The following is a 23,207-nucleotide window of genomic DNA, read 5'->3' as shown; positions in this document are numbered from 1 at the left end:
ATGTTAAGGCTGCAGTGAGCTGTGATGACATCATTGCACTTTAGCCTGGGCAAGAGAGTGAGACCCAGTCTTAAAAATATGAATGATTTAAAAATAATTTTTAAGTCAACCCATTCCCATTCCCGGCTCCCATGCCAAGCACTCTGCCTCCCAGAGGGGCTGAGGCCCCATCTTCTCCAGCTGTCACATTCCCCACCTGCCTGGGACTCCCAGCTGGCCACAAACAACACAGGGGCTTAGTAAATATCCAGGGAAGGACTGGCTCAGGCACGCTTTGCTAAAAATCCAAGAGGAGGATGGGGAGATGGGATGAGGGAGGAGAAAAATAAACCTTCACTTAATAGAAGAAACCCTCGGCTAGGAATTCAAATGCTGAATTCTGGCAATCAAAAATATCCCTCGCCAGGAGCTCCAGCAGGCGTTTGCCGGGTAGCCTTCCGCAAGCCACTGCATCGCTCTGTTGCCGCCTCCACATGTGGGACACGTGCTCAGGCGAATCTCCACGGTCTCTTTTAGGCTATAAATTCTCTGGTTTTATTTCTCTCTGTGCCTTTGGTCTGTGGCTAGAAATAATCTCTCCAGGTAGCGCTCAAACTGTGGAACAAACTATTCTCTCTCTCTTTCTCTTGTGTGGGAGAGACCTAATTAAAAAGAATCCTTGCAAAGGGCTCAGAGATCTTTGGCTCCAGGGGCTGAAGTGCAGGCAGGATCCACAACTTCACTGGGTGCCTCTCAAGGGGAACACACAGCCGGTGCAGCCTGAGACGTTCCGCCTCCCCAGGGCCCTGAAATCCTCCAAACCTGACTAGTGCCCGTTTCCCAAGCATCATGGGCAGCCCCTGACCCCACCATGGCCCATTACCAGAGCAGGTCACTGTCTGGTCCCTGACAGATCAGATGGGGGCAGAAAGAAGAAACTCAGAGGTTGAACTGGGCATCTAATGAGCTGCTTTAGGAAGTAGGGGTTAGGATCACTAACGAGGAAAGAATTACACAGTCCTGCAGCATTTTCTTCCTGCCCAGGATGGACTGACCTCCCTGTATCCAACAGAAGCAGCCCAGAGTTGCTTTATGGAGCCATTGGGATGGCCCTGCCCTCAGCTCCCATCTCCCAAAAAAGCAGATGACCTTGAACATCTCCAGCACATACCCCATGCCCTCGAGGGTTCAGGGCCACAGCTGAGAGCTGCCAGGCCCCCTCGGGGTCCGTGGCTCAGAGGAAAAGGGAGCCCAAAGGCAGATGGGGGCACAGTCCAGGTGCTCCTTATAGCCGAAGCCACCACAAAGCATGGGTGTGGGGGCAGGTGGGGTGCAAGGTGTGCGGTTGGCGGGGGGAGCCTCCGAAAGGAAAACTGAGGGAGCAGCGTATCCTCAACACTGCAGACCCAAAGTGGGGCTGGCATCCAAAGCTGGCACTTTCTTCCCCAGTGTTCTTTCCTAGTAAGCAAACTCAGGGCTAAGAATAGGGCCTTGCTCCCAGGAGAGCTGGAGGAAACGGCACACTCATCCCCCTGGCTGCCAGCACGGCTGCAGGAAGAGGAACGGGAACTCGGCCCTCCGGCTGTTCCCAGTCCTCTTCCTTACAGACAGGCCTCGATTTCTAGAACAAATGCCTGTAAACACTGAGCCCGAACCCAGGTTATCTCATCCAGGGGTCGTGGGTTCTCGAGAAGGGATTGGGGGACCAGTGTTCTTCCTCTGCCAAGCACAGACCAAGACAGTGTCTTGTCAGATGGTGGCTGGAGAGGAGGAAGGTGGCCAAGCCTCCCCGAGGGTTCCTCTATTTGTTCTGGGTTGGGGCCTGGGCGTCGGGGATTATTTTTAGTTCCTCGGGTGATTCCTGTGTGCCAGGGGCTCTTGGCTATTCTATCCAGTTCCACCAACCTTTGCTGAGAACCAACCTGTGCAGGGGCCTTGGGGTAAGACTGCTGTCAATCCCACTCAAGCAGTCTCGGTGGGAGATGAGGGCCAAAAGCTAAGACACAGCCCCTGCATCCTGGATTCGGATGTTGAAGGCCTCTGGCTCCACGCTAGAGCTGCCGAGGAAAAAGCAGTCTGGCTCCCAGGAAAATGCATTCCTTTTACCAAAGCTACTCTGACTTGAGGGGCAGGTGGTGATATAGGATAGTGTTTCGTGATCCTAAATAATCTCAAAATGGAGTCACTTATGACAAGTGACTCAGCCCACAGTGAAACTGCTGATCCTTCAAAGTGATAAATGTATGCTGGACTGGGGTGATGAGATGACATCTGCTGTGGGAAGGCACCCCCGAGACTCAGCAAGAAAGCGAAGCCAGACGCAGCTGAGAAATGACCACAGACGGCCCTGCGGAGGCCGGAGACACAGCAAAGAAACTGACTTCGAGGGACATTCGGACCCGCCTGGCTTGTTAGTCAGTGCACACGTATCCCGAGCCACTGGCCTGTGGGTGCTGAATATATTTGCAGTGAAGGTTGGTGTGCAAATCCTCACACTAAACCCGGACTTGAAAGCATTTAATTGGCCACTGAGTCATAGTGAAACCTCCCACCTGGCGTTGGACTTAGCACAACTAGGCTGACTCAAACCTGACAGCGTAGTCGGGAGGAGTGCTAGGGGGTTACTCGTACCATCCTGTGCCTCTGCCAGCTTCATCCAGAATAAAAAGGGCCCCAGACCAGCCCTGGTCCCAGTTTCCAAGAGGCAGGAACCCCTGAGTTTGACCCTTCCCGTGGGTGGCTCCTTCCAGTCTCCCTGACAGATGGTTCCTGAAGCTCATCCGCTGCCACCTTCCTCCTCTCCAGCCACCATCTGACAAGACGCTCTCTTGGTCTGTGCTTGGCAGAGGAAGAACACTGGTCCCCCCATCCCTTCTCGAGAACCCACGACCCCTGAGATTCACAGAGGCCCTGATGCCTCCTCCACAGGGACGAATCCTGCCTCCTTTAGGAGCATCCAGAAGCCAGTCCTTCTCCTTCCTTTCTCTTTTGAGTTTTTTCTTGTAGAGATTAGGTTTCACTTGCTCAGGTTGGTCTTGAACTCCTAGACTCAAGGCATCCGCCTGTAATCCCAGCCTCCCAAAGTGCTGGGGTTACGGGTATGAGCTGAAGGCCTGGTCTGTCCTCATTTCTTATCTATCTCCCCAAGTTCTCCCCACTCCACTCGGGGTGCATGGATCTCTCATGAGGGCCAGCGACGTCATTTCCATGAGTCTTCCCTTGCAGCCCTCCCCAACACAGGTCAGGCCAGACCTGGGACAGGCGACACGGCACGGCCTCCATCGGTCTTGCTTTTTGGTCAATGTTCAGACTTGACCCGGGGCCTTGACTTGCAAGAAACAGACTCCCTGAGACGTCAGTGCAGCACATGGAGCATGAGGGGAGACGAGGCCCTTGCGAGGAAGGTCGCTCCTGGATCCCGAGGAAGCATGAAGGGCAGGGGCCAGGGCAGCCCCAGGCCCCAGCAGCAGAAGCCCACAACCTTCCACGACATTTGGCTACACTGAACGAGATCCCACCACACTCGGCATGCCGGCGCCTGCTCCCTCTCTGTCCCCTTGCCCGCCATCTAGGTCTTCTGCCCATCCAGGTCTGAATTTTCCGGGGAAAGATCTGACCGCCAGCCAACTTGGGTTGGGTGTCCGGCTGCCAGGCGTGGCTGGGATATGTGGCTCCAGCCAGGAGGTTAAAATGCCTCCTTGAAACTGAAGGAAGGGGAAGGAAAAAGGAGACAGGAGAAGGGCCAGGGATTTTTAGCGTAACATAATCATCGGCCTCTCGTGCCTCCTCTGGGAACAGGGAGGGTGATGCAGGAGAGCCACCGTTCACAAGTCTAGGTGCCAAGACGCGGTTCTTCCCCACCTTTTCCTAATCTGTGTGCTTATAAGTTATAAAATAGTTCAAGCATCCAGAAAAGTATAGAAAATCATATAATGCTCCAATGCTTCCACTTCCCTGCCTTGTCAAGCCTTAACATTTTGCCATATTTGGTTCTAATCCTTTCTCCCACTGCCTCCACCTGGCTCATGGGAAATGCCCTCCCCTCCTGCATCAAAGATAAAACAGAAACCATCAGAGGGGAGTGCCCGATTCCCGGCCCCAGCCCGGGCCCCCCATCCCGCTGCATTTACATCATACCCTGGTCTCTGCTCCTTCTCTCACCTCAGGGCAGAAGAGCTGTCCCTGTCCCTCCTCCTGGGACCCTCCCCTGAAGCCACTGCCAGCGATACTCTCTCCCTCCTGTGTCCACAACCTCCCTACTGTTCTGGCTCCTTCACATCCACATTTAAACATGAGTGCACTCTCTTATCTTGAAAAATAAACAAGCACACCTTCCATCATGGTGTGCTTTGAACCTTTGTTCCCCACGACTGCACCACAATGCTCTTTCCAAGGTGAGCAATGACATCTATGTGGCCAAATTCTCTTTCTTTCTTTCCTTCCTTCCTTCCTTCCTTCTTTCCTTCTTTATTTCTTCTTCTTCTTCTTCTTTTTTTTTGGAGACAGAGTCTTGCTTTGTCACCCAAGCTGGAGTGCAGTAGCATGATCATGGCTGACTGTAGCCTCGACCTCCCAGGCTCAAGTGATCCTCCTGCCTCAGTCGCCTGAGTAGCTGGGACCACTGGCGCACTTGGCTAATTTTTTTGTTTTTGGTAAAGACCAGGTCTCACTATCTTGCCAAGGCTGGTCTCGAACTCCTGGTATCAAGCAATCCTCCCACCATGACCTTCCAAAGTGCTGGGATTACAGGAGTGAGCTGCCCCACCCAGCCCCATGTGACCAAATTCTTCGGACATTTTTCAGTCTCCTTCTTACTTGGTTTCTCACTGAGCAATGTGTTGCTGGCCACATCATCCTTCTAGAAGCATCTTCTCATGGTCACCCATGACCACATCTCGCTCGCTCTTGGCTACTCCTCAGTCTCCTTTGCCTGTAAGAGGCCTTTCTGTGTTGATATTTCCCAAGTCTGTGCCCCTCAAGCCTGTTTTCCCATCCCTCGGCAACTTCATCCACACTGTGTTCAACAACTCTCAATGGCCAAGACTCCATCTCCATGCCACACCTCCCCTGGGCCCATCACCTGGTGGCCTCCATGGGGCACCTCTGTTTCAACATGTGTGCCCCAAACCCAGTGCTTTTCTCCTCTCCCCTCAGAGAAGGGCAGCATCCTCCGCCCTGAAGCTGGTTTGAGCTGCCCAGTTCAGCCTGGTTCTGGTCAGCTCAAGCTGGTTTCCAGCAGCTGGGCCCAGTTTGCATTGGCTCAGACCAGTCTGTGCCAGTCATATCCAGATCTATCTCTGGGTTCCAACCCTAAGACCTGCCTCAGCTGGTCACCGTGAACTGTGCCGGAGGAAGCAGATGGAGTCTCCACCTTCGTCATTCTCTGGGGACCCTCCCCAGCCTTTCCTTTGGGCACCCAGCCCCAGGCAGGAGGCAGATTTCCAGCCTGGCTGCATGCTTGACAGCCAGGAGCTGTCTCTCCTAGTCCTCCTTATTTAAACATTCTCCTCTTAAGCTTTCATCATTTGCCAGTTAAGTCAACTAATTTTCTACTAAACCTAATTTCACTCATGGATGGAGGAAGAGCTCAGTAATTTTTCCTCATGCCATGTACTATTAATGATGCTTGAAATTATGCAAATAAAATTGATGAGCACAGCTGATTCTGGGAAAGCAGGAAGGGAAAGGCTTAACTTTAAAATGCCCACCCTGGACCTGCGCATGCACGAGGCCGTCTCAGGATGCAGCGGCCGGGCAGACGCTCGGGTTTGACTTCTCCTTCCCTCCATGCACGGCGGGGCGCAGGCGGGGACTGGCTGACATCACCTCACTGCAATCTCATCACAGAGCGCGTGGCTCCCTCGTGCCAACTCCCTCACCCCGGAAGCATCTTGCAGCAGCAAAGGCAGATGTGGATCCTGCACACTGCCCCAAATGTCACTCCAGTGAGCAGGTTAATTGAAACACCGAAATCCGAGGAGCGGAGCAGGGCCGGCTCATCCGTCCAGCCTTGTTGCTCCGTCAGTGGCCAGGACATCTGCCATGAACATCTGTGAATAAACTACAACAAATGTACAAGCTGCGTCTTTGTCCCACCGCCTCCCATGCGGGTCATTCCGCCAGCCAAGGGAGACGTTTCTGTCGCAGTAGCCAAGCCGAGACACTCGGAATTCAGATTACCTTCACATCCGGTTGACCTGTTTTCAAATTAAACTGGTGCTGCTCCCACAGAACGGCTCCCAGGGCTGAGAGGTGAGGCCCCGCGTGCTTCTGCCTCTCCCTGAAGGGCTCGCGGTTACTCGGTGAGAACTCTGCCCAGCGACCCATCCAGGCTACAATGGTTGCCATCTTACTATGGGTTGACATTGTGTCCCCCGCCCCCCACATTGATATATTGAAGTCCTAACCCCCAATTCTTCAGGCTATGACTTTATTTGGAGTTGGGGTCCTTACGGAGGTAATGGAGTTAACATGAGGGCATGAGGGTGGGCCCTAATGCAATAGGTCCTTATAGGGAGGGGACATCTGGACACAGACACGCTCACAGGGAGGCCACCAGGCAAAGGCAGAGATGATTGTAGAGATGTAGCTGCAGGACAAGGGTCACCAAGTTCCTCACCAGGAAACCACCAGGAGCCCAGAGAGAGGCCTGGGGCAGAGATTCCCTCGCAGCCTCAGGACGCCCCAGCCCTGCCAAAACCCTGCTCTTGGACCTGCAGCACGCTCCAGCGCCAGGATTCATTTCGTTCACTCCTGCTGTGTGAACCCTGCAGCGCGTGCTCCATTGTTACGGCAGCTCTAGGAGGCTCATCCATATCTCAAGCTGCACTGACATCTCCGCTGTGAGGAAAGGCCTGCGTTTATGTATCAGAGAGGCCCCGGCAGGGAATGTGCCTGGGAGCTCACAGCTGTACCTCCACCCTGGCCTTACATCTGTCACTGACCTCGCCAACTGTGGGGACCAATGCAATGCCCCCACTTTACAAAGGAAGAAGGAAGAAAGTACATCCAAGAAAGGGCGTGGCACAAAGTGCATTTCAGGCCAGCAGGTTCCCACCTGATGCCCTGGGCAGGACGCCAGAGGCCCCACCATCTGGGCCACCTCCACGGGGTGCCTCTGTGGCCCAACCCCCCGACTAGGCCACACTCCAGCAACCAAGGGTATCCTGGGTGTTCTCAGGAGTGCAGAGGAGGACTCAGGATGAATCCTCCCATTCTTTCTACATCTCTTCTAGAGCTCTGAGCCTGGGGCCCCAATCCCATCCTCCAGGACTGCACTGGGGACACAGACGAGGCCTTTTGAAGAAGCCATGCATTCTACAATGTCCCAGCCCCACCGCCACCCAGACTGTGTACTGGGCTGAGGGGCTTAGAAAAGCCACAGCCTCAAGCTTTTCCAATTTGCAACCTTTGGTGCCCATTAGAATCACTGGGAGCTTAAACTTGTTACCTGGGCCCCCACCCCAGATGAATGAAGTCAGAGATGCCTAGACTGGGGCCCAAACACTGGTAAGTTTCTAAAGTGCTTCAGGTGGTTTGCTGCAGCCAGGGTTAAGAACCCCCACCCTGAATGTATTCCAACCATAGCTGATGCTGTAAATTTTGTAGGCATAACTGGGGAATTCTCCTGGAGAGGGTGGTTTGGTTTTTATTTTTATTCTTTTAGTTGTTTTTAAATTGCATTTGGTAGCAGATTTAGAAATCACCTTCCTAAGAAGATCCCCTGAGGTAGCTGAGCTGTTTACACCATTCTGCCCTGTCTGAGCAAGATCGTTCATTCACCCCACAGGGGACCAAGGGCCAGGGCATCTAAGCACAGTCCTGGTCCTGCCCATTTAACAAACTGCAAACCAGAGATGGGGCAACCTCTCCCTGGAGCTCCTTCAGATCTGCAAGAGCCTGAGAGGAAATGGAGCCTTGCTTGGTAAAAAACACTGATTCCTGTGGGCTGTGGATGTGTATGTGTGTGCAAGAGACTGTGCATGTGTGTCTGTATAGGTGCATCATGGCTGCACATGCAGGAGCGTGCATTTGCACGTGTGTATATGGAGTGTGTGCATATTCAGGTGTGTGAGTGGGTGTGCATGTGTGGGTGTGCACGTGTGGGTGCAGAGGCTATGAGTATGTGTCCATGAGTGTGCATGTGAGTGGGTGAGTATACATGTATGTGCACACATCTGGTGGATATGCACGTGTATGCATGGGTGCATGCAGAGGTTGCATGAGTGTATACACACGTGTGCATGCATGTGAATGGGTGTTCACATGTGTGTGTGCATGTGGGTCTCTGTGTGCATGTCTGAGGGCATATGAATAGTATGAACTATTAGAATAATAGAACAAGGCACTAAAGTACAATCAATAGTAAAGTAAAGGGCATTTCCTGATCTTGTCACTTTTTACCAGGGCCTCACTTTCAGGGCCTCCCAAGTGCAGCCACCCCCGTTGTCCCTGCTCTGGCCCTGAGATGGGTGTTGGCAACTGTCCTGACCACAGGCTCAGTGCTGGGCCCAGGGGAGAGACCAGAAGAGGATGCAGAGCTCTGGGAAAGTAAGAGCTCAGGGTAAGGCGAGAGAGCAGAAACCCAGCATGGGCTGAGATGCAGAACAATTGAGTTCCATTCCCACCTCTCAAGGAGACTCGTCAGATATCTGCCTTTCTTACAGAAAGATGATATGGGTGGCGTTGGGCTGTCATGAATGCAGAGGAGACACCTTCTCATTCCTTGAGAATTCTTCCCATTCCCCAGAATTCTTCCCACTACATCCTGGGGTCTCTGGTGACCCAGGCATCAAGGGCCACTAGACCCTTGTTAGCTGCTCTGCTGAGGAAGGTCTGACTCATGGTCAGCCACAGTCACTGGCTGTGCCACTCACAAGTTGCTCAAGACCTTTTTAGCTTCTCCCAACCCAGGTCCCTTCTCTTCTCCCTCCTCCTCAGCCCCGCCCCTTCTGACTTCCCTGTAGGAAGCTTCCAGGCCAGGGAAAAATCACCTCTTTCCATAATCTGCAAATGTTAACTGCCTCTGCAGCGTTCTGCTCCACAGACAGCCTCGATGCTTCTTCCAGGCCCTCTGTTCAGAGGGAGCCGGGGGTGGACATAGTTTAGTGTGCAGTAGTGGGTGCAGGCAAGCGAGGGGGCCCCACACCTTGGCTCTAAAGTGGCCTGCACAGTGCGAACAGCTGGATCTGACAACAAGGTGTCACCAGGGTGAGAGCCAGAGTGAGGGATGTGCTGTTTCCCTCCCCCAGCACTGGGAGTCCCTCTGTGGGTTCAGCACTAGCACTAGGGGACAGCTCCCAGTCGGGTTCCTTGCAGCTCCTGGACCTGCTATTTCAAGGTGGGGATTTCCTCCCCTAGAGCCTACCCTTGACCTGGACGGTGCTTCTCAACACAGCCACAAGCGCACAGCTGCCTCTTTAGTCTCTGGCATCAACCTGCTTCTTCCCCATAGCCTCACTTACATGTGCTGTTCCTCTCTGGAGACACTTTTTCATCTTTACTGAGCCTATCCATTGAATGCATTCACTTAAAAGGATGACTCCAGCGCTGTGAATTTCAGGCGATGGGGATGAAAACCTTCAAAGCACTGGGTCATTTAGCAGACTCCTAAGCAACACAATCCAGACCCAGCCTCCTTCTCCCACTACTCAAAACAACTGGCCCAGACTCCTCCCTCCGATCAGAGTCACGGACGTTCTTCCTGAGTTACTGGCAAACTCTGAGTTGCAGGGAAGAAGTGTAGAAACTAAGGAGCTGCCCAAGATTGGTGCTTTGCTGGGCCCTAGTGACCTAAGATTGCCATGGCTCTGTCCTCATCAGTATCCTCTGCTCTCCAACACTACTGTACTACAGAGCATCAGCATTAGTGGAGAGAAGGCCAATTAGACCAGCAAGAGGCTCTGGGGAGGCTCTGGGGAGACACACAAGGAAACCACTTGAAAACCACCTGAGTAGAAGTTAATGGGCTAATGAAGAAAAGTTGATTCACATGCAAACAATTCTAGGGTCTTTAAGGAAGACCTTGAGGAATAATCTCATCAAATGTGGTGAGGAGCGGGGATAAAGAGAGGTTGGTTTGGTTAATGGGTACAAACATATAGATAGATAGAAGGAATAAGTTCTATGTTAGATAGCAGAGTAGGCCGGGCACGTGGCTCGTGCCTGTAATCCCAGCACTTTGGGAGGCTGAGGCAGGCAGATCACGTGAGCCCAGGAGTTTGAGAGCAGCCTGGGCAACATGGCGAAAACCCATCTCTATTTTAAAATAAATAAGATTTAAAAATATATGTATAGCAGAAGCTGGGTGCAGTAGCTCACACCTATAATTCCAGCACTTTCGGAGGCCAAAGCAGGTGGATCATCTGAGGTCAGGAGTTGGAGATCAGTCCTGGCCAACACGGCGAAACCCCGTCTCTATTAAAAATACAAAAATTAGCCCGGCGTGGTGGCGCGCGCCTGTAATCCCAGCAAACTCAAGAGGCTGAGGCAGAAGAATCTCTTGAACCTGGGAGGTGGAAGTTGCAGTGAGCCGAGATTGCGCCACTGCACTCCAGCCTGGGTGACAAGAGAGAAACTCCATTAAAAAAAAAAAAAAAAGCAAAGGAATAATATACACAAAGTTCAAGTTAAGGCTTCGTCTGGGGAGGAGGCAGAGAGATCAGCGGACACCAGACACAGAGTCGTTGGTGACATAATGATCTTAAGTGGATGGTCACACATGGGAGGTGATTTGACAACATGCTTTAAATAGACTTTGTATGCATCAAATATCATATAATAAATATTAATAAAGAGAGAAAAATCTTCTGTATTCCTATATCCCACAGAAACAGTGGTTAAAAATAAACCCAATCACACACTCCTACCCCCTTGGTATCCCCACACTCTCAGCCTCACCCCATCCTACCCTCAAGCACCCAGGGGAGCCTCTAATCACTGCCCTTCCACCTCCCACAGCATCTGAGGGACCCTGAAAAGCCCAGCACTGGGTAAGGGATAGGCACCACCCACCCACTCCCTTCACCCTCCACCTCTTACTGGTCTCCAGACCCTAAAGTAGACCCAAGAAGGAGCCCAGTTCCAGAAGAGAAACCAAGCCTTCCAGGATGGCAGGCAGAGGGGCTCAATTGGCGTGCAGACGTGGCTCAACTCCACAAGCCAATACGTGTCAGTCCCTGAGCAGAAACACCAGAGAAGGAGCCAGGCCCTGGCCAGACAGAGCTATGCAAACACACTTCCCTGCTACATCCCCCAAGACCGGGCAGAAGGAGGGGAATTGCAGGCGATGTCTCGCAGAACACCAGGACGCCTCCCAGGATCTCAGGGCCTCAGGGCCGTGGGACCTGCAGGCGGAACAGGGGGTCCCACGGCCCCCGGGAGGGAGGGGAGGGTTCCCCTTCATCTCCTCCCTGCCCCACTCGACGCCAGTGGCTTTCCCCAGCACTCACCTCTGCAGCTCCTTCAGGGAGACTGTGACCCGCAGGCCATGGCCCAGGACATAGAGCGCAGCCAGAATGTCCGCCCACTGCACCATCTCCCCCAGGGGCCCGCCCTTCAGGACCCGAGGGCTGAACACGTCCCCAGACTCCTCCGTCAGGAAGCCGATGTGGACCAGGATCTGGGTTGGTGCAACACAGAGGGTGAGCAGGGAGGAGCAGCAGCTCTCAGCCCCGCCCCCCAGGGCACCGGCCAGGAGACCAGCTGGCAGCAGACCCTGTCTCCAGGCTGGGCCCCAGCAGGTGCTTTCTGGCACCAGAGTGACCAGATCGGGCACTGGGGACACGGGCAAACAAGATAGTCGCGTGCTTGCCCTCATGGAGCTTATGTTCCAGATGGAAGAGGTAGACAACAGTGAACACAGACAAGAGATAATTTCATGAAATGATAAGGGCTCTGAAAGAAATAAAGGGGCAATGTGACAGTCATGTAAATATCTACTGGGTGGAGGAAGGAAGAAGGGAGGGATGAGCTAACAAAGCTCCCCAGAATATTCCCAAATTTTCAGGCCAATACCATGACTTTTCTGCCTGACATGAACCAGATGTACACAGAATGCAGGACCCCTTGGGGGCTTGTCATTCGGTCCCAACCTTGAAAAGGGCCAGGGGCCACCACCACAGACATCTATCCTGACTCTGCCATTTCCACCCCTTGCTCCCTCTGATCAAATTCAGAAGCCCACTACAGCTTGTTTGCAGACCTATTCCATGCCCACTTGGAAGTGGGGGCCCTGAGCTTTCTCAACTCCTGCACATGAGGGGGCAGGGGCCACACACCTGCTTTTGGTCCCTCCGGGTGGCCCCCAGCTTCTGTGCCAGGCGCTGGGCAGCCAGCGCCCACTGGGCTGTAAGCCTCTTGGTCCGCTTCTTCATGAAGATCAGGGACTCCTTCCCGCTGCCCATCAGGTCCAGGAGGTGAGACAGGTTGCTTCGGAAAACTGCCTGGAGGGGTCCAGACCTCAGTTCTCTCTGCCCCTCGACCTGTAGCCACCATCAGTCCTGCTGGCCTGGGGACAGGGGCTGGCACCCTCCCATGAGGCTGGGGCCTGCTCCAGCTTCTCCCACACTTTGTGAGGGGCTCATCAGCCCCCAAAACTAGGGAGTCCTGCCCTCCCCATCAACACACCCTCCCCAGCCCAGCTCTAACGACCGGCACCCAGCCCTTCCAGGCAGGTAGCCAACCACAGCAGTTCCTGGGATCCCAGCCACAGCAGGGAGGCAGTGGGCGGTGATCATAGCAGAACTCTGATGGCAGGGGACAGATGTGGCCACCACAGCAACTGTGCGCCTCAAGCCCATTAATTCAACGGTAAACCTCAGATGCATCGTCTGTCAAATATGATCGCACGAGGATGGCTGGGAACTTTAAGTGCAAATAAAGCGCCTGGACACAGAAAGCCCTTAATAAATGACAGCTGCTATTACTACTATTCTAGTCCATTAAGGGGGCACCTCCAGGCCCCCCACCTGCTCTGCAAACAGGCCCAGCTTGGTGGCATCTCAAAGAAGGCAGACAGGCCCTGGCAGGCTGGCCTCCTGTCTGCCCGGCAGGGTGGGCTGGGACTCGCCCACACATCTGGCACAGCCGCTCAGTCTCATTCCCCCAGGGCAGAGGTTTCTGCCTGCTGTCCCTGAGGATGTCCAGCCATGCCGGCCCCTCACCAGCCCACCCACCTCCCAGGCCCACCTGGACTTTGGGGAGGGGCTTGGGTGCCCTCTGGGCAGCCGTCTGGTTCCTCCAGGGCAGCGGTGGGCAAAACCACTCGACCTCACTGAGGTAGATGAGGAAGGAGCATTCGGTGCCGTCCACCCCGAAGAAGGCGTAGCAGGGGTCGGAGGTCCAGCGGGCACGCATCCACTGCAGAGAGGGCCAGGCTGGGCAGGGGGCTGCGCCAGCCCCACCAACCCTCGGGGGCTCCCCTGCACATGCACCCCAGGGGCCCTGAGGTCAAGGATGGGGCCCATGCGGCCCGCCCTACTGATGCAACAGGGGACAGGGCAGAGAAGAGACTGAACAAGGACCTGCCTGAAGGACCCCAGAGATGGCAGGGGCAGGACCACCAGCCCTCATGTCTGGAAAGAGGAGGGACTGGGAGAGAACGCTGGCTCAAAGGTCTAGAGCAAAGAGCCAGGAGTCCTGGCTGTCTCACTCTCCCTTTGGTCCCCGTCTCCCCACTACCAGAGCAGAATTGGGCTAGAGGCCAAGGTCAGGGAGCAGCCTCCAAGGCGGCCAGGGCTGGAGCCAGGGCAGGATCCAGCTGCAGTGATCCCAGATGGTCACCGAGGAAGGGGTCTGCGGCTCCACTGCCCACCCCTTAGGGCATTCAGAACCAGCGGGGCGCTGGCTTCATGGCTGTGGACAGCTCCTACAGGGGAGACTTCATGCAGCCAGCGGTGGCCCCAGAGATGGGGCAGGAAGACTCTGTGTCCAGCTGTTGGCTGGGCCAGGAAGAGCGGGGACAGGGTGGCCAGGGCCACTCCTCTGAGTCTCTGGGGGACTCTGGCTGCTGGCGGTGACACTCAGAGATTTAATCATTTGCTGTGAGAAAGCACTGACACCTGAGGGCGACTCCTCCTGGGGGATTTGGGTTGATGGGTGGGGTGGATGCACTGAGCAGAGAAGCTGTTCCTTGAGGTTGGCCTCTGCCAGCTTGTGCCTAGGTTAGGGGCGGGGCTGGACAGAGAGGCCCTAGCTAGTGGACATCCCCGCCCCCAGCCCCAGGCCTCACCTCCACCTTCCCTGAGCAGTCAGGGAACTTGGGGTCACTGGGCGCCTCACACTGGTCCCGCCGGCCTTCTGATACTGTAGGGAGAGGTCACCTTGCTGAAGGCCTGGGTCCAAGGAGGAGCCCAGGGAGGGAGGCCTGGGTGCAGGAGGCAGCTTCCCACACAAACTGCTACCAGACTTTCCCACCTTAAAGCTCACCAGCAGCACAACCCACGCACAAGGTCATCCTGGGCCTGGGCTGCCCGCAGCCTCCTTAGGGGGTTCAGGAGCAGTGAGGAGCTGGTGCGAACAGCTACCCAGCAGCCGCCTGGATGGGCAGACCTCATGCACCCACCGAAAGCGTCCCCAGCGTTTTCTGAGGAGGCAGAAATGAGGTTTGCAGCCCCCAGCTCGCTGCTCCTCACATCACAGGGACTGGAGGGGGCCGCCCAGGGACCCTTCCCCAGGTGGCCTCACTCCTGGAACTGTGGACCCCAGTGGCTGGGATTCCAGGGACTCCCTCTGTCCTCAGCGCCCTCCTGCCGGGTCAGGGGGAGTGAACCCCCAGTCCTCCTCCTGAAAGCCTAAACTGGGGCCCCGAAGACCCAGGAGAGCTGCTGTGAAGAGAATTCAGCCACGCCTCAGGTGTCCCACCCTTCCAGGGCCCGCCCAGCACCCAGTTCATTGGCTCCCTGGGGTAGAGGGCACCCCTGCCCCCTGGCACCCACCCTTGCTGTGCAGGAGCAGGCTGTGGCGCAGGATCTGGTCCACCTTCACAGCGATGTCGGAGACGTTCTGGGCAATAGCCTGGATCCGCTCCATGAGGCCGGCCCCAGGGGGCATCCTAAGTGGGAGAAGCCGGAGGTGAGCCACAGCACTGGCCAAGATGGCCTTCCCAGGAGGGTCCTGCCAGTAGGCCCACGGGCAAAGCTGGCAGGCTCTGCAATGCCCCAGGCTCCCAAACCCTAACCCCAAGCAGACCAAATGGTGGGGAGTGGATTGGGTGAGAAGATGGAGCTGGCAGCCTACCCCAGCCAGTACACACGTTACAGACATCTAGGAAAGCCCATATCTGCACATGTTGGTCATGACTTCATGTGTGCCCACAACTGCACATGTGCCCACAACTGCATGTGTTATCATATCTGCAGAGAGGCCCTTACTACTGGACGTCCCCGCCCCTCGGCCCCAGGCCTCACATCCACCTTCCCTGAGCAGTCAGGGAACATATCTTCATGTGCCCACAACTGTACAGGTGCCACATCTGTGCATGTCCCCACACCTGCGCATGTCCCCACATCTGCGCATGTCCCCACATATGCACATGTGCCCACAACAGCACGTGTGCCCACAACTGCTCACATACCCATAACTGCACACATACCCATAACTGCACACATACCCACAACTGCACATGTGATCACATTTGCATGTGTGCCCACGACTGCACATGTGACCCTATCTGCACATGTGACCCTATCTGCATGTGTCAGGCATGCCTGTGCATTACTGCATGTGTGCTGAAGGGCAACACATGGGGCTGAAACAGGCAGACGAATTCCATTCAAGAGCCTGGCTAGGTTCTGTCCAGGGACCACACAAGTGACAGAGGCCTTTTCCCAGGCACAGCCAGGCCTCTCCCAGTCTGTCTCTCTATTTCCTCCCAAGAGGCCGTATTGTGCCAAAATGAATTCCACCCACAGAAGCCTGGGAACTTGCCAGGTATTAAAACTCCGGTAAATTATCACTGGCTTCCTGAGAACAAATCCTTCCCAGGATCTTAAAGGAGGTGACTGCCACCACCACAGCCCTCCACCTCACCATCGATACCAGTGTTGCTTCTATTTTTGGAGAATTTGTTTCCTGTGTTGATTACTACTCAGCTCTCAGGGACATTTATTTATCTCGTACTTATCTCATTGCAAACTTCTATTGAGATGGATTCCCCTCGGCTGGCAGATCTTCTCACACAAAGATAGCCCTGGGGGGCTTTCTCCAGGAAGCTGCTTGCCTTTTTTTAAACATATTAATTCGGTTTCCTTTGATTCTCACCTCACCCCGTGGCTTTGCCGGCCCTGTTTAAGCTCCGTTTATCCCTATACAACGTACTGGTCTTTATGGTTGCACATAACAGGAATTCAATGAAGGATTTTTTCAACCTGGGCTCCGCTCGGGTCTGCAAACCCCACCTCTCCTCATCTTCTGAGCCTGGTGAGCTGCCCACTAGAGAAGGCATAACAGAAACCCTCAATGGCCACCTGCCCTCTGCAGCCATCCTCCTCTCCCACCTCCACCTTTCCTAAGGAAAGAAAGGGCAGTAGCCCCATACACGTCAGAGGACTAGTCAGGATGACAGGTGGGAGCAAAGCAGACACAGAAGTGGAGGGGACAAAAGGCAGATGACAGGAATGGGGAATGAGCCCCCTATGTACACACATGCATACACACACATGTGCACACACACACATATGCACACACGCACACACTCACACATGCACACACACATGCACACAGGCACTCACACATGCACACACGCACTCACACATGCACACACGCACACATGCGTGCACGCATGCATGCACACGCGTGCACGCATGCATGCACACACATACACACATGCACGCACACACGTGCACACATATACACACCCCAGTAGACACATGCACACATGCGCACAGACACACACACAGGCACACACGCACACATGGACACACGCACACACATGCAAGCACACATGCACACATAGATGCACATTCTTGCACACACGCATGTACACACGCACACACACATGCACACACGTACACACAATCCAGTCTGTCCTCTCACTCTTTAGTTCAGTGCCCAAGGCAAACTTTGACAAAAACAAACAAACATAAAACTCTTAAAATAAAAAATGCCACCACTTTTGTGTTAGTTTCCTTAGGCAACTGAAATAATCTCCACAAACCAGGTGGCTTAAAACCACACCCATTTCTCCTCTGGCAGCTCTGGAGGTTGGAAGGCAGACAGCAAGGCGGCAGCACGGCCAGTGCCTTCCGACTCTGGAGGAGTCTCCCCCAGGCCTCCCTCCCAACTTCCGGAGGTAGCAGCAGCCCTCAGTGTTCCTCAGCCCGTGGCTACTTCACCCCGACCTCCACCTCCGCCTTCACACGGCCTTCTCCCCTGTGTGTGTCTGTGTCCACCTTCCTCTCTTTATAAGAACACCAGCCATGGAACCGGGGCCCATCCAAATCCAGTAGCACCTCCTCTTAATTTGACTACAGCTGCAAAGACCTTATATCCAAATAAGGTTACAGTCACAGGTCCTGGGGACCAGGGCTTGGACATGGCTTTTTGGAGCGCAAAGTTGAATGCACGACAGCCTTCTGTGAGATTGCAAAGAAGAAAGAGAAGAGACTTAAAAGCCACCTGCTTCGTTTGCTCAAAAAGTCTTCAGGCAGAAGGAAGTAGGAGTATTTTTCATCCGTCCAAAACGCATCAAGGTTCATTACCATTACCAGTACCACACAAGGAGACGAGAGAAGCTCAGCCCCCTATGAGCTGTGTGACCCTGGGCAGGTCACTGAGCCTCTCTGTGTTCACCAGTCTCGTCTTTTAAGAAATAAGGGCAGCTACCATCGTGAGCCCTGAATGAAGAGAGAGCTGTGAAGTGCGTGGCCAGCGGCACCTGTGCGACGTCGGCACTGTTTGCATTCGTGATCAGCACTGATATTGATGTGGCTGAAGCAGCAGCCACAGGGACTTGGGTTAGACCAGGACACATCAACCTTTTCTCATTATGGCCCATCTAGGAAATTTCTTACACGTTCTTACCGCTACTATGCTTGTTTCAAGAACCAGTGTTCGCCCTTTGGGCAGTGATGTGCTCCCACCGAGAATGCCTGGGTTCACCCCAAGAAGAAACATGCTGATTTGATGTCTGCTGGGCTCTGAAATCAGTCCAGATGAAGATCGTGGAGCTGCTTTCCATGCTGACCTACAGGGGCAGGATGGACGCTCCTTTGACAGGAATGAATATTTTTTTATATACAGAGAGAGAGAGGGAGAGAGAAGGGCTCTCACTCTGCCACCCTGGACAGAAGCTGGAGTGCAGTGGCGAGATCACCTGCAGCCTCAACCTCCCGGGCTCAAGCAATCTTCCAAAGTCAGTTTCCCAAGTTGTTGGGACCATATGGATGAGCCACCACGTCCAGCTAATTTTTTAAAAAATTTTCTGTAGAAAATATGTTGCCCAGGCCGTTCTCCAACTCCTGGGCTCAAGTGATCCTCCCGCCTCGTTCTCTGAAAGTGCTGGGATTACAGGTGTGAGCCACCATACCCGGCCTGGAATGAATATTTCAAGGACAGAGTGCAGAGGCAGGGAAACCTCCACTGTTGCAGGGTCAGGGTTGGAGACCAGCAAGGGCAGCTAAGGCTGGGCTCTAGGGCTCCCATCATGACAGGAGGCACGCAAGGTGGAGAAAAACTGGGCGCCTGTCCTACCTTCTAACCAGAGACCCCAGGGCACAAACAACCTATGTCAAGATAAGCTGGGGGTCCTGCCAGGTCAACTAGAGACTTTGGAATGGACCTCAACCCATTTCAGCCCCTCCTGGAGGCACCTCTCCTTGGAGCAAGGCTCCTCTCCATCTGTGCTGCAAGAGCCAGATCACTTTCTGAATCTCCTGCCCCGCTGTGGTGTGGTTGTGAGTGGCCAGCCTGAAACCCCGAACGGAGTCCTGAGTCCTCGAGGACAGAGACTCAGTTTTCCTGTGTGGAGCCGGGCACCGCCCAGTGTGGGCCCCGTGCTCAGGGCTCCATCACCGTAGGCTGAAGAGTGTCTCCAAAATTCATGCCCAGCTGGAACTTCAGAATGTGGCCTTATGTGAGGGATAAAAGACTACACATAGTGTGCAGTGTATACTGCTCAGGTGATGGGTGCACCAAAATCTCACAAATCACCACTAAAGAACTTACTCATGTAACCAAATACCACCTGTTCTCCAATAACCTAGGGACATAAAAAAATTTTTGTAAAAATGAAGTTACCGCTACGTGCAATGACATAGATGAATCTCAGAGTCACAATGCTGAGCATGATAAGCCAAATAAAAAAGATTATGGGCTGGGCACAGGGGCTCACGCCTGTAATCCCACTCGGAGGCCGAGGCAGGCGGATCACCTGAGGTCAGCAGTTCGAGACCAGCCTGGCCAACATGGTGAAACCCCATCTCTACTAAAAATACAAAAACAAAAAATTAGCCGGGTTTGATGGTGTGTCCCTGTAATCCCAGCTACTCAAGAGGCTGAGGCAGGAGAATCACTTGAACCCAGGAGGCGGAGGTTGCAGTGAGCCGAGATCGTGTCACTGCACTCCAGCCTGGTGACAGAGCAAGACTTTGTCTCAAAAAAAAAAAAAAAAAGATAATGTACTCTGTGACTCAATTTATATGATGTTCAAGAACAGGCAAAAGTAATGCTGATAGAAGCCAGGGTAGAAATTAGGTTTAGGGGCACTTCCGTTGAAGGAACACAGGAAATATTGTGTACTAGAAATATTCTATGTAACCTAATCTCGGTAGGTGAATCTGTCTATATGTAAAACTCCATCAAGTTCTACCTTTAATATTAGTGTACTTGGCCGAGCGCGATGGCTCAAGCCTGTAATCCCAGCACTTTGGGAGGCCGAGACGGGCAGATCACAAGGTCAGGAGATCGAGACCACCCTGGCTAACACAGTGAAACTCCGTCTCTACTAAAAAATACAAAAAACTAGCTGGGCGAGGTGGCGGGTGCCTGTGGTCCCAGCTACTCGGGAGGCTGAGGCAGGAGAATGGTGTGAACCCGGAGGCGGAGCTTGCAGTGAGCCCAGATGGCGCTACTGCACTCCAGCCTGGGCGACAGAGTGAGGCTCCGTCTCAAAAAAAAAAAAGAAAGAAAGAAAGCAAGCAAGCAAGCAAGAGGCCTTACTTGGGAATAGGGTCTTTGCAGATGTAATTAGTTCAGGTGAGTTCATATCGGATCAGGCTGGCCCTAAGTCCAATGACTGGGGTCTTTCTAAGAAGGCCACGTGCAGACACCCAGGGGAGAAGGCCATGTGACGAAGGAGACAGAGAGTGGAGTGATGCATCTGCAGGACAAAGAAGGCCAGGCACTGCCAGCGTCCACCAGGAGCAGCCAGGAAGGGGCAGGGAGGGGTCTCCCCTTGAGCTTTGGAAGGAATACAGCCCTGCCGACACCCTAATTTCAGACTTCTGTCTCCAGAACTGGGAAAGAGTAAATTTCTGTTGGTTTAAGGCATCTGGTTTGTGGTAATTTTTTATGGCAACCCTAGGAAACTACGATAATCACCATCTGCAGAATTGAGGGGAAATGGTTTTTAAACCATCACAAAAGAGAGTCCAGGCCCAGGCCCAGAGGCTTACGCCTATAGTCCCAGTATTTTGGGAGGGCAAGGCAGGAGGATCACTTGAACCCAGGAGTTCGAGACCAGCCTGAGCAACCGAGTGATACACTATCTCTATAAATAATTTTAAAAATTAGCTGGGCATGGTGGTGTGCGCCTGTGGTCCCAGCTACTCAGATTGAGGCAGGAGGATCGTTTGAGCCCATGAGGTCAAGGCTGCAGTGAGCTGTGATCGCACCGCTGCACACCAGCCTGGGTGACAGAACAAGACTTCGTTAAAATAAAAAAAAAGAGAGAGAGAGCCTAGGTTCTCCTGGATGCTCCTGCTGTCAGGAAGTTCTTTTTGCCAACCATGTCCCTATTGCTGAATGCCAAGCTTTAATTCACCTGCCGCTCTCATAGGAAAGAAAGAAATCAAGGGATGCCCTTGAGTTTCAAGCCCTGGGTCAGTGACTCTCCACATTATCCAGAGATGTATTGGAAAGAGTGAAACCCCGGAAGTCAGAGGTCCTGGGTTCAAATCCTTGCTGCATTTCACATTTGTGTGGCCTTAGGCAAGTTACCTAACCTCTCTGAACTCAGGCTTTAACTCCTGTGAAATCTGAGTAACAGAGTTATTGTGAGGATTAGCTGTGAGGCCAAATGTAAAGTACTCAGCATACAGGAGATGCTCAATACATGCTTGATATGCTTTTGCTCCCCAGGGACAGCAGTCATCCCATTCCTGAGAGGAAGCATCATACGCCCAAATACAAAGCAAAGCACTTTACTTTCTGGGGGATTCAGCAATTTTCCTACGACAAGCGTGTCTGCGTAAAACCTATCGCCAGCACAGGCTTTAAATAGTGCAGATGGCATCTGTCTGATTTAACAAGTTCAACTTGTTCAAAACAGAATTACTTGGCATCACTATTATTATACTGGACTTAGCATTTGCACAGCCCTTTCTATTTTCAAATCATACACGATGAGGCTTCTCTCCCTGAGAGGTTTTTCTAAAAGTGACAACAAAAGTAGATGTCATAAAGCCTCAAACCGCAACAGATCTATGGCCTGGGAAATGCCTGGTTGGAAAAGAAAAAGAGGGGCTGGACTGGGAGGACGGTGGCCAATGGCCTTCAGCCAATGTGGTCTGGGGAACCCAGGGCCTTGGTGTTGTCACCATGTGGGGAACCCAGGGCCTTGGTGTTGCCACCACGTGGGGAACCCAGGGCCTTGGTGTTGTCACCGTGTGGGGAACCCAGGGCCTTGGTGTTGTCACCGTGTGGGGAACCCAGGGCCTTGGTGTTGTCACCGTGTGGGGAACCCAGGGCCTTGGTGTTGTCACCGTGGGGTAGGCAGCACAAGCACTGACTTCTCCACCAGGGCCAGGAGGTACAGGCCAGGGCCCACGTTGATTTTAGGGACCCTCGAAATGTTTGAATTTCTTTAAAAATCGGGGGGGCAAAAAAACCCTTGTAGATCAAAAAAACATTTTAATATGTGATTTTCATATATTATAAAATATAATTTTTGCACTGGGTTAAACGATGTTCCCCCCTCCTTCAAATTCATATGTTGCAGCCCTATCCCCCAATAGGTAAGAATGTGACTTTACTTGAAAACAAGGTCACTGCAGATGTAATGAGTGATTATATGAGGTCATATTGGAGTGACCAATATGACTGGTGTTTTTATCAAAAGGGGAAATTTGGTCTGAAACTCACATACAGAGAGAACACCATGTGAAGACTCGAATTGTGCTCCCATCAGTCAAGGAACAACCAGAAGCCAGGAGCAGGGCCTGGAACAGATCCTTCCCTAGCACTGCCTGCTGACGCCTTGATCTCAGACTTCCGGCCTCCAGAGCAGTGAGACAATCAATTTTTTTTGTTTAATCCAGTGGTCTCCAACATTTTGAGTACCCAGGACCAGTTTCTTGGAAGACAATTTTTCCATAGACCCAGGGAGAGGGGCAGTGGGGGTGGTTTCAGGATGATTCAAGTGCATTACATTGATTGTGCATTTTATTTCTATTATTATGAAATAATTATACAACTCACCACCATGTAGAATCAGTGGGAACCCTGAGCTCATTTTCCTGCAACTAGATGGTCCCATTTGGGGGTGATGGGAGACTATGACAGATCATCAGGCATTAGATTTTCATCAGAAGCAGGCAACCTAGATCCCTCACATGGATGGTTCACAATAGGGTTTTCAAGCCTATGAGAATCTAATCTCACCACTGATCTGACAGGAGGCGGAGCTCAAGCGGTAATGGGAGTGATGAGGAGCAGCTGTAAATATGGATGAAGCCTCACTTGCTTGCCTGCTGCCCACTTCCTGCTGTGCAGCCAGGTTCCTAACAGGCCATGGAGCAGTACCAGTCTATGCCAGGGTGTTAGGGACAGGTGGTTTAATACAATCAGTTTGTGCTTCTTTGTTACAGCAGCCCTAGGAAACCAATGCCATTTAAAATCTTTTTTTTTTTTTTCTTTTTTGAGACAGAGTCTCACTCTGTCGCCCAGGCTGGAGTGCACTATCACAATATCAGCTGACTGCAATCTCCACCTCCCCGGTTCAAGGAATTCTCTGTCTCAGCCTCCTGAGTAGCTGGGATTACAGGTGCCCACGACCGTGCCCAACTAATTTT

General features: G+C 53.1%; 1 protein-coding gene across 4 annotated transcripts in view; it reads right to left on the bottom strand.

Moving 5' to 3' along the window:
- The window catches only part of MGAT5B (alpha-1,6-mannosylglycoprotein 6-beta-N-acetylglucosaminyltransferase B), a 79,645-nt gene that overhangs the window by 31,268 nt on the left and 25,170 nt on the right, over positions 1 to 23,207 (bottom strand). For all 4 annotated transcript variants that reach the window (XM_025362296.1, XM_025362295.1, XM_025362297.1 and 1 more), the window contains 5 exons: positions 14,916 to 15,031; positions 14,210 to 14,283; positions 13,168 to 13,338; positions 12,258 to 12,422; positions 11,430 to 11,599 (listed from right to left, as the gene is read on the bottom strand). In XM_025362296.1, the coding sequence (XP_025218081.1) occupies positions 11,430 to 11,599; positions 12,258 to 12,422; positions 13,168 to 13,338; positions 14,210 to 14,283; positions 14,916 to 15,031 (696 nt within the window). The remainder of the gene's footprint in view (positions 1 to 11,429; positions 11,600 to 12,257; positions 12,423 to 13,167; positions 13,339 to 14,209; positions 14,284 to 14,915; positions 15,032 to 23,207) is intronic.

The sequence above is a fragment of the Theropithecus gelada genome, chromosome 16 (assembly GCF_003255815.1).
Source record: "Theropithecus gelada isolate Dixy chromosome 16, Tgel_1.0, whole genome shotgun sequence".
Classification (NCBI taxonomy): domain Eukaryota; kingdom Metazoa; phylum Chordata; class Mammalia; order Primates; family Cercopithecidae; genus Theropithecus; species Theropithecus gelada.
The sequence above is the reverse complement of the archived record's forward strand: the minus strand, read 5'-3'. Positions and strand labels throughout refer to the sequence as shown.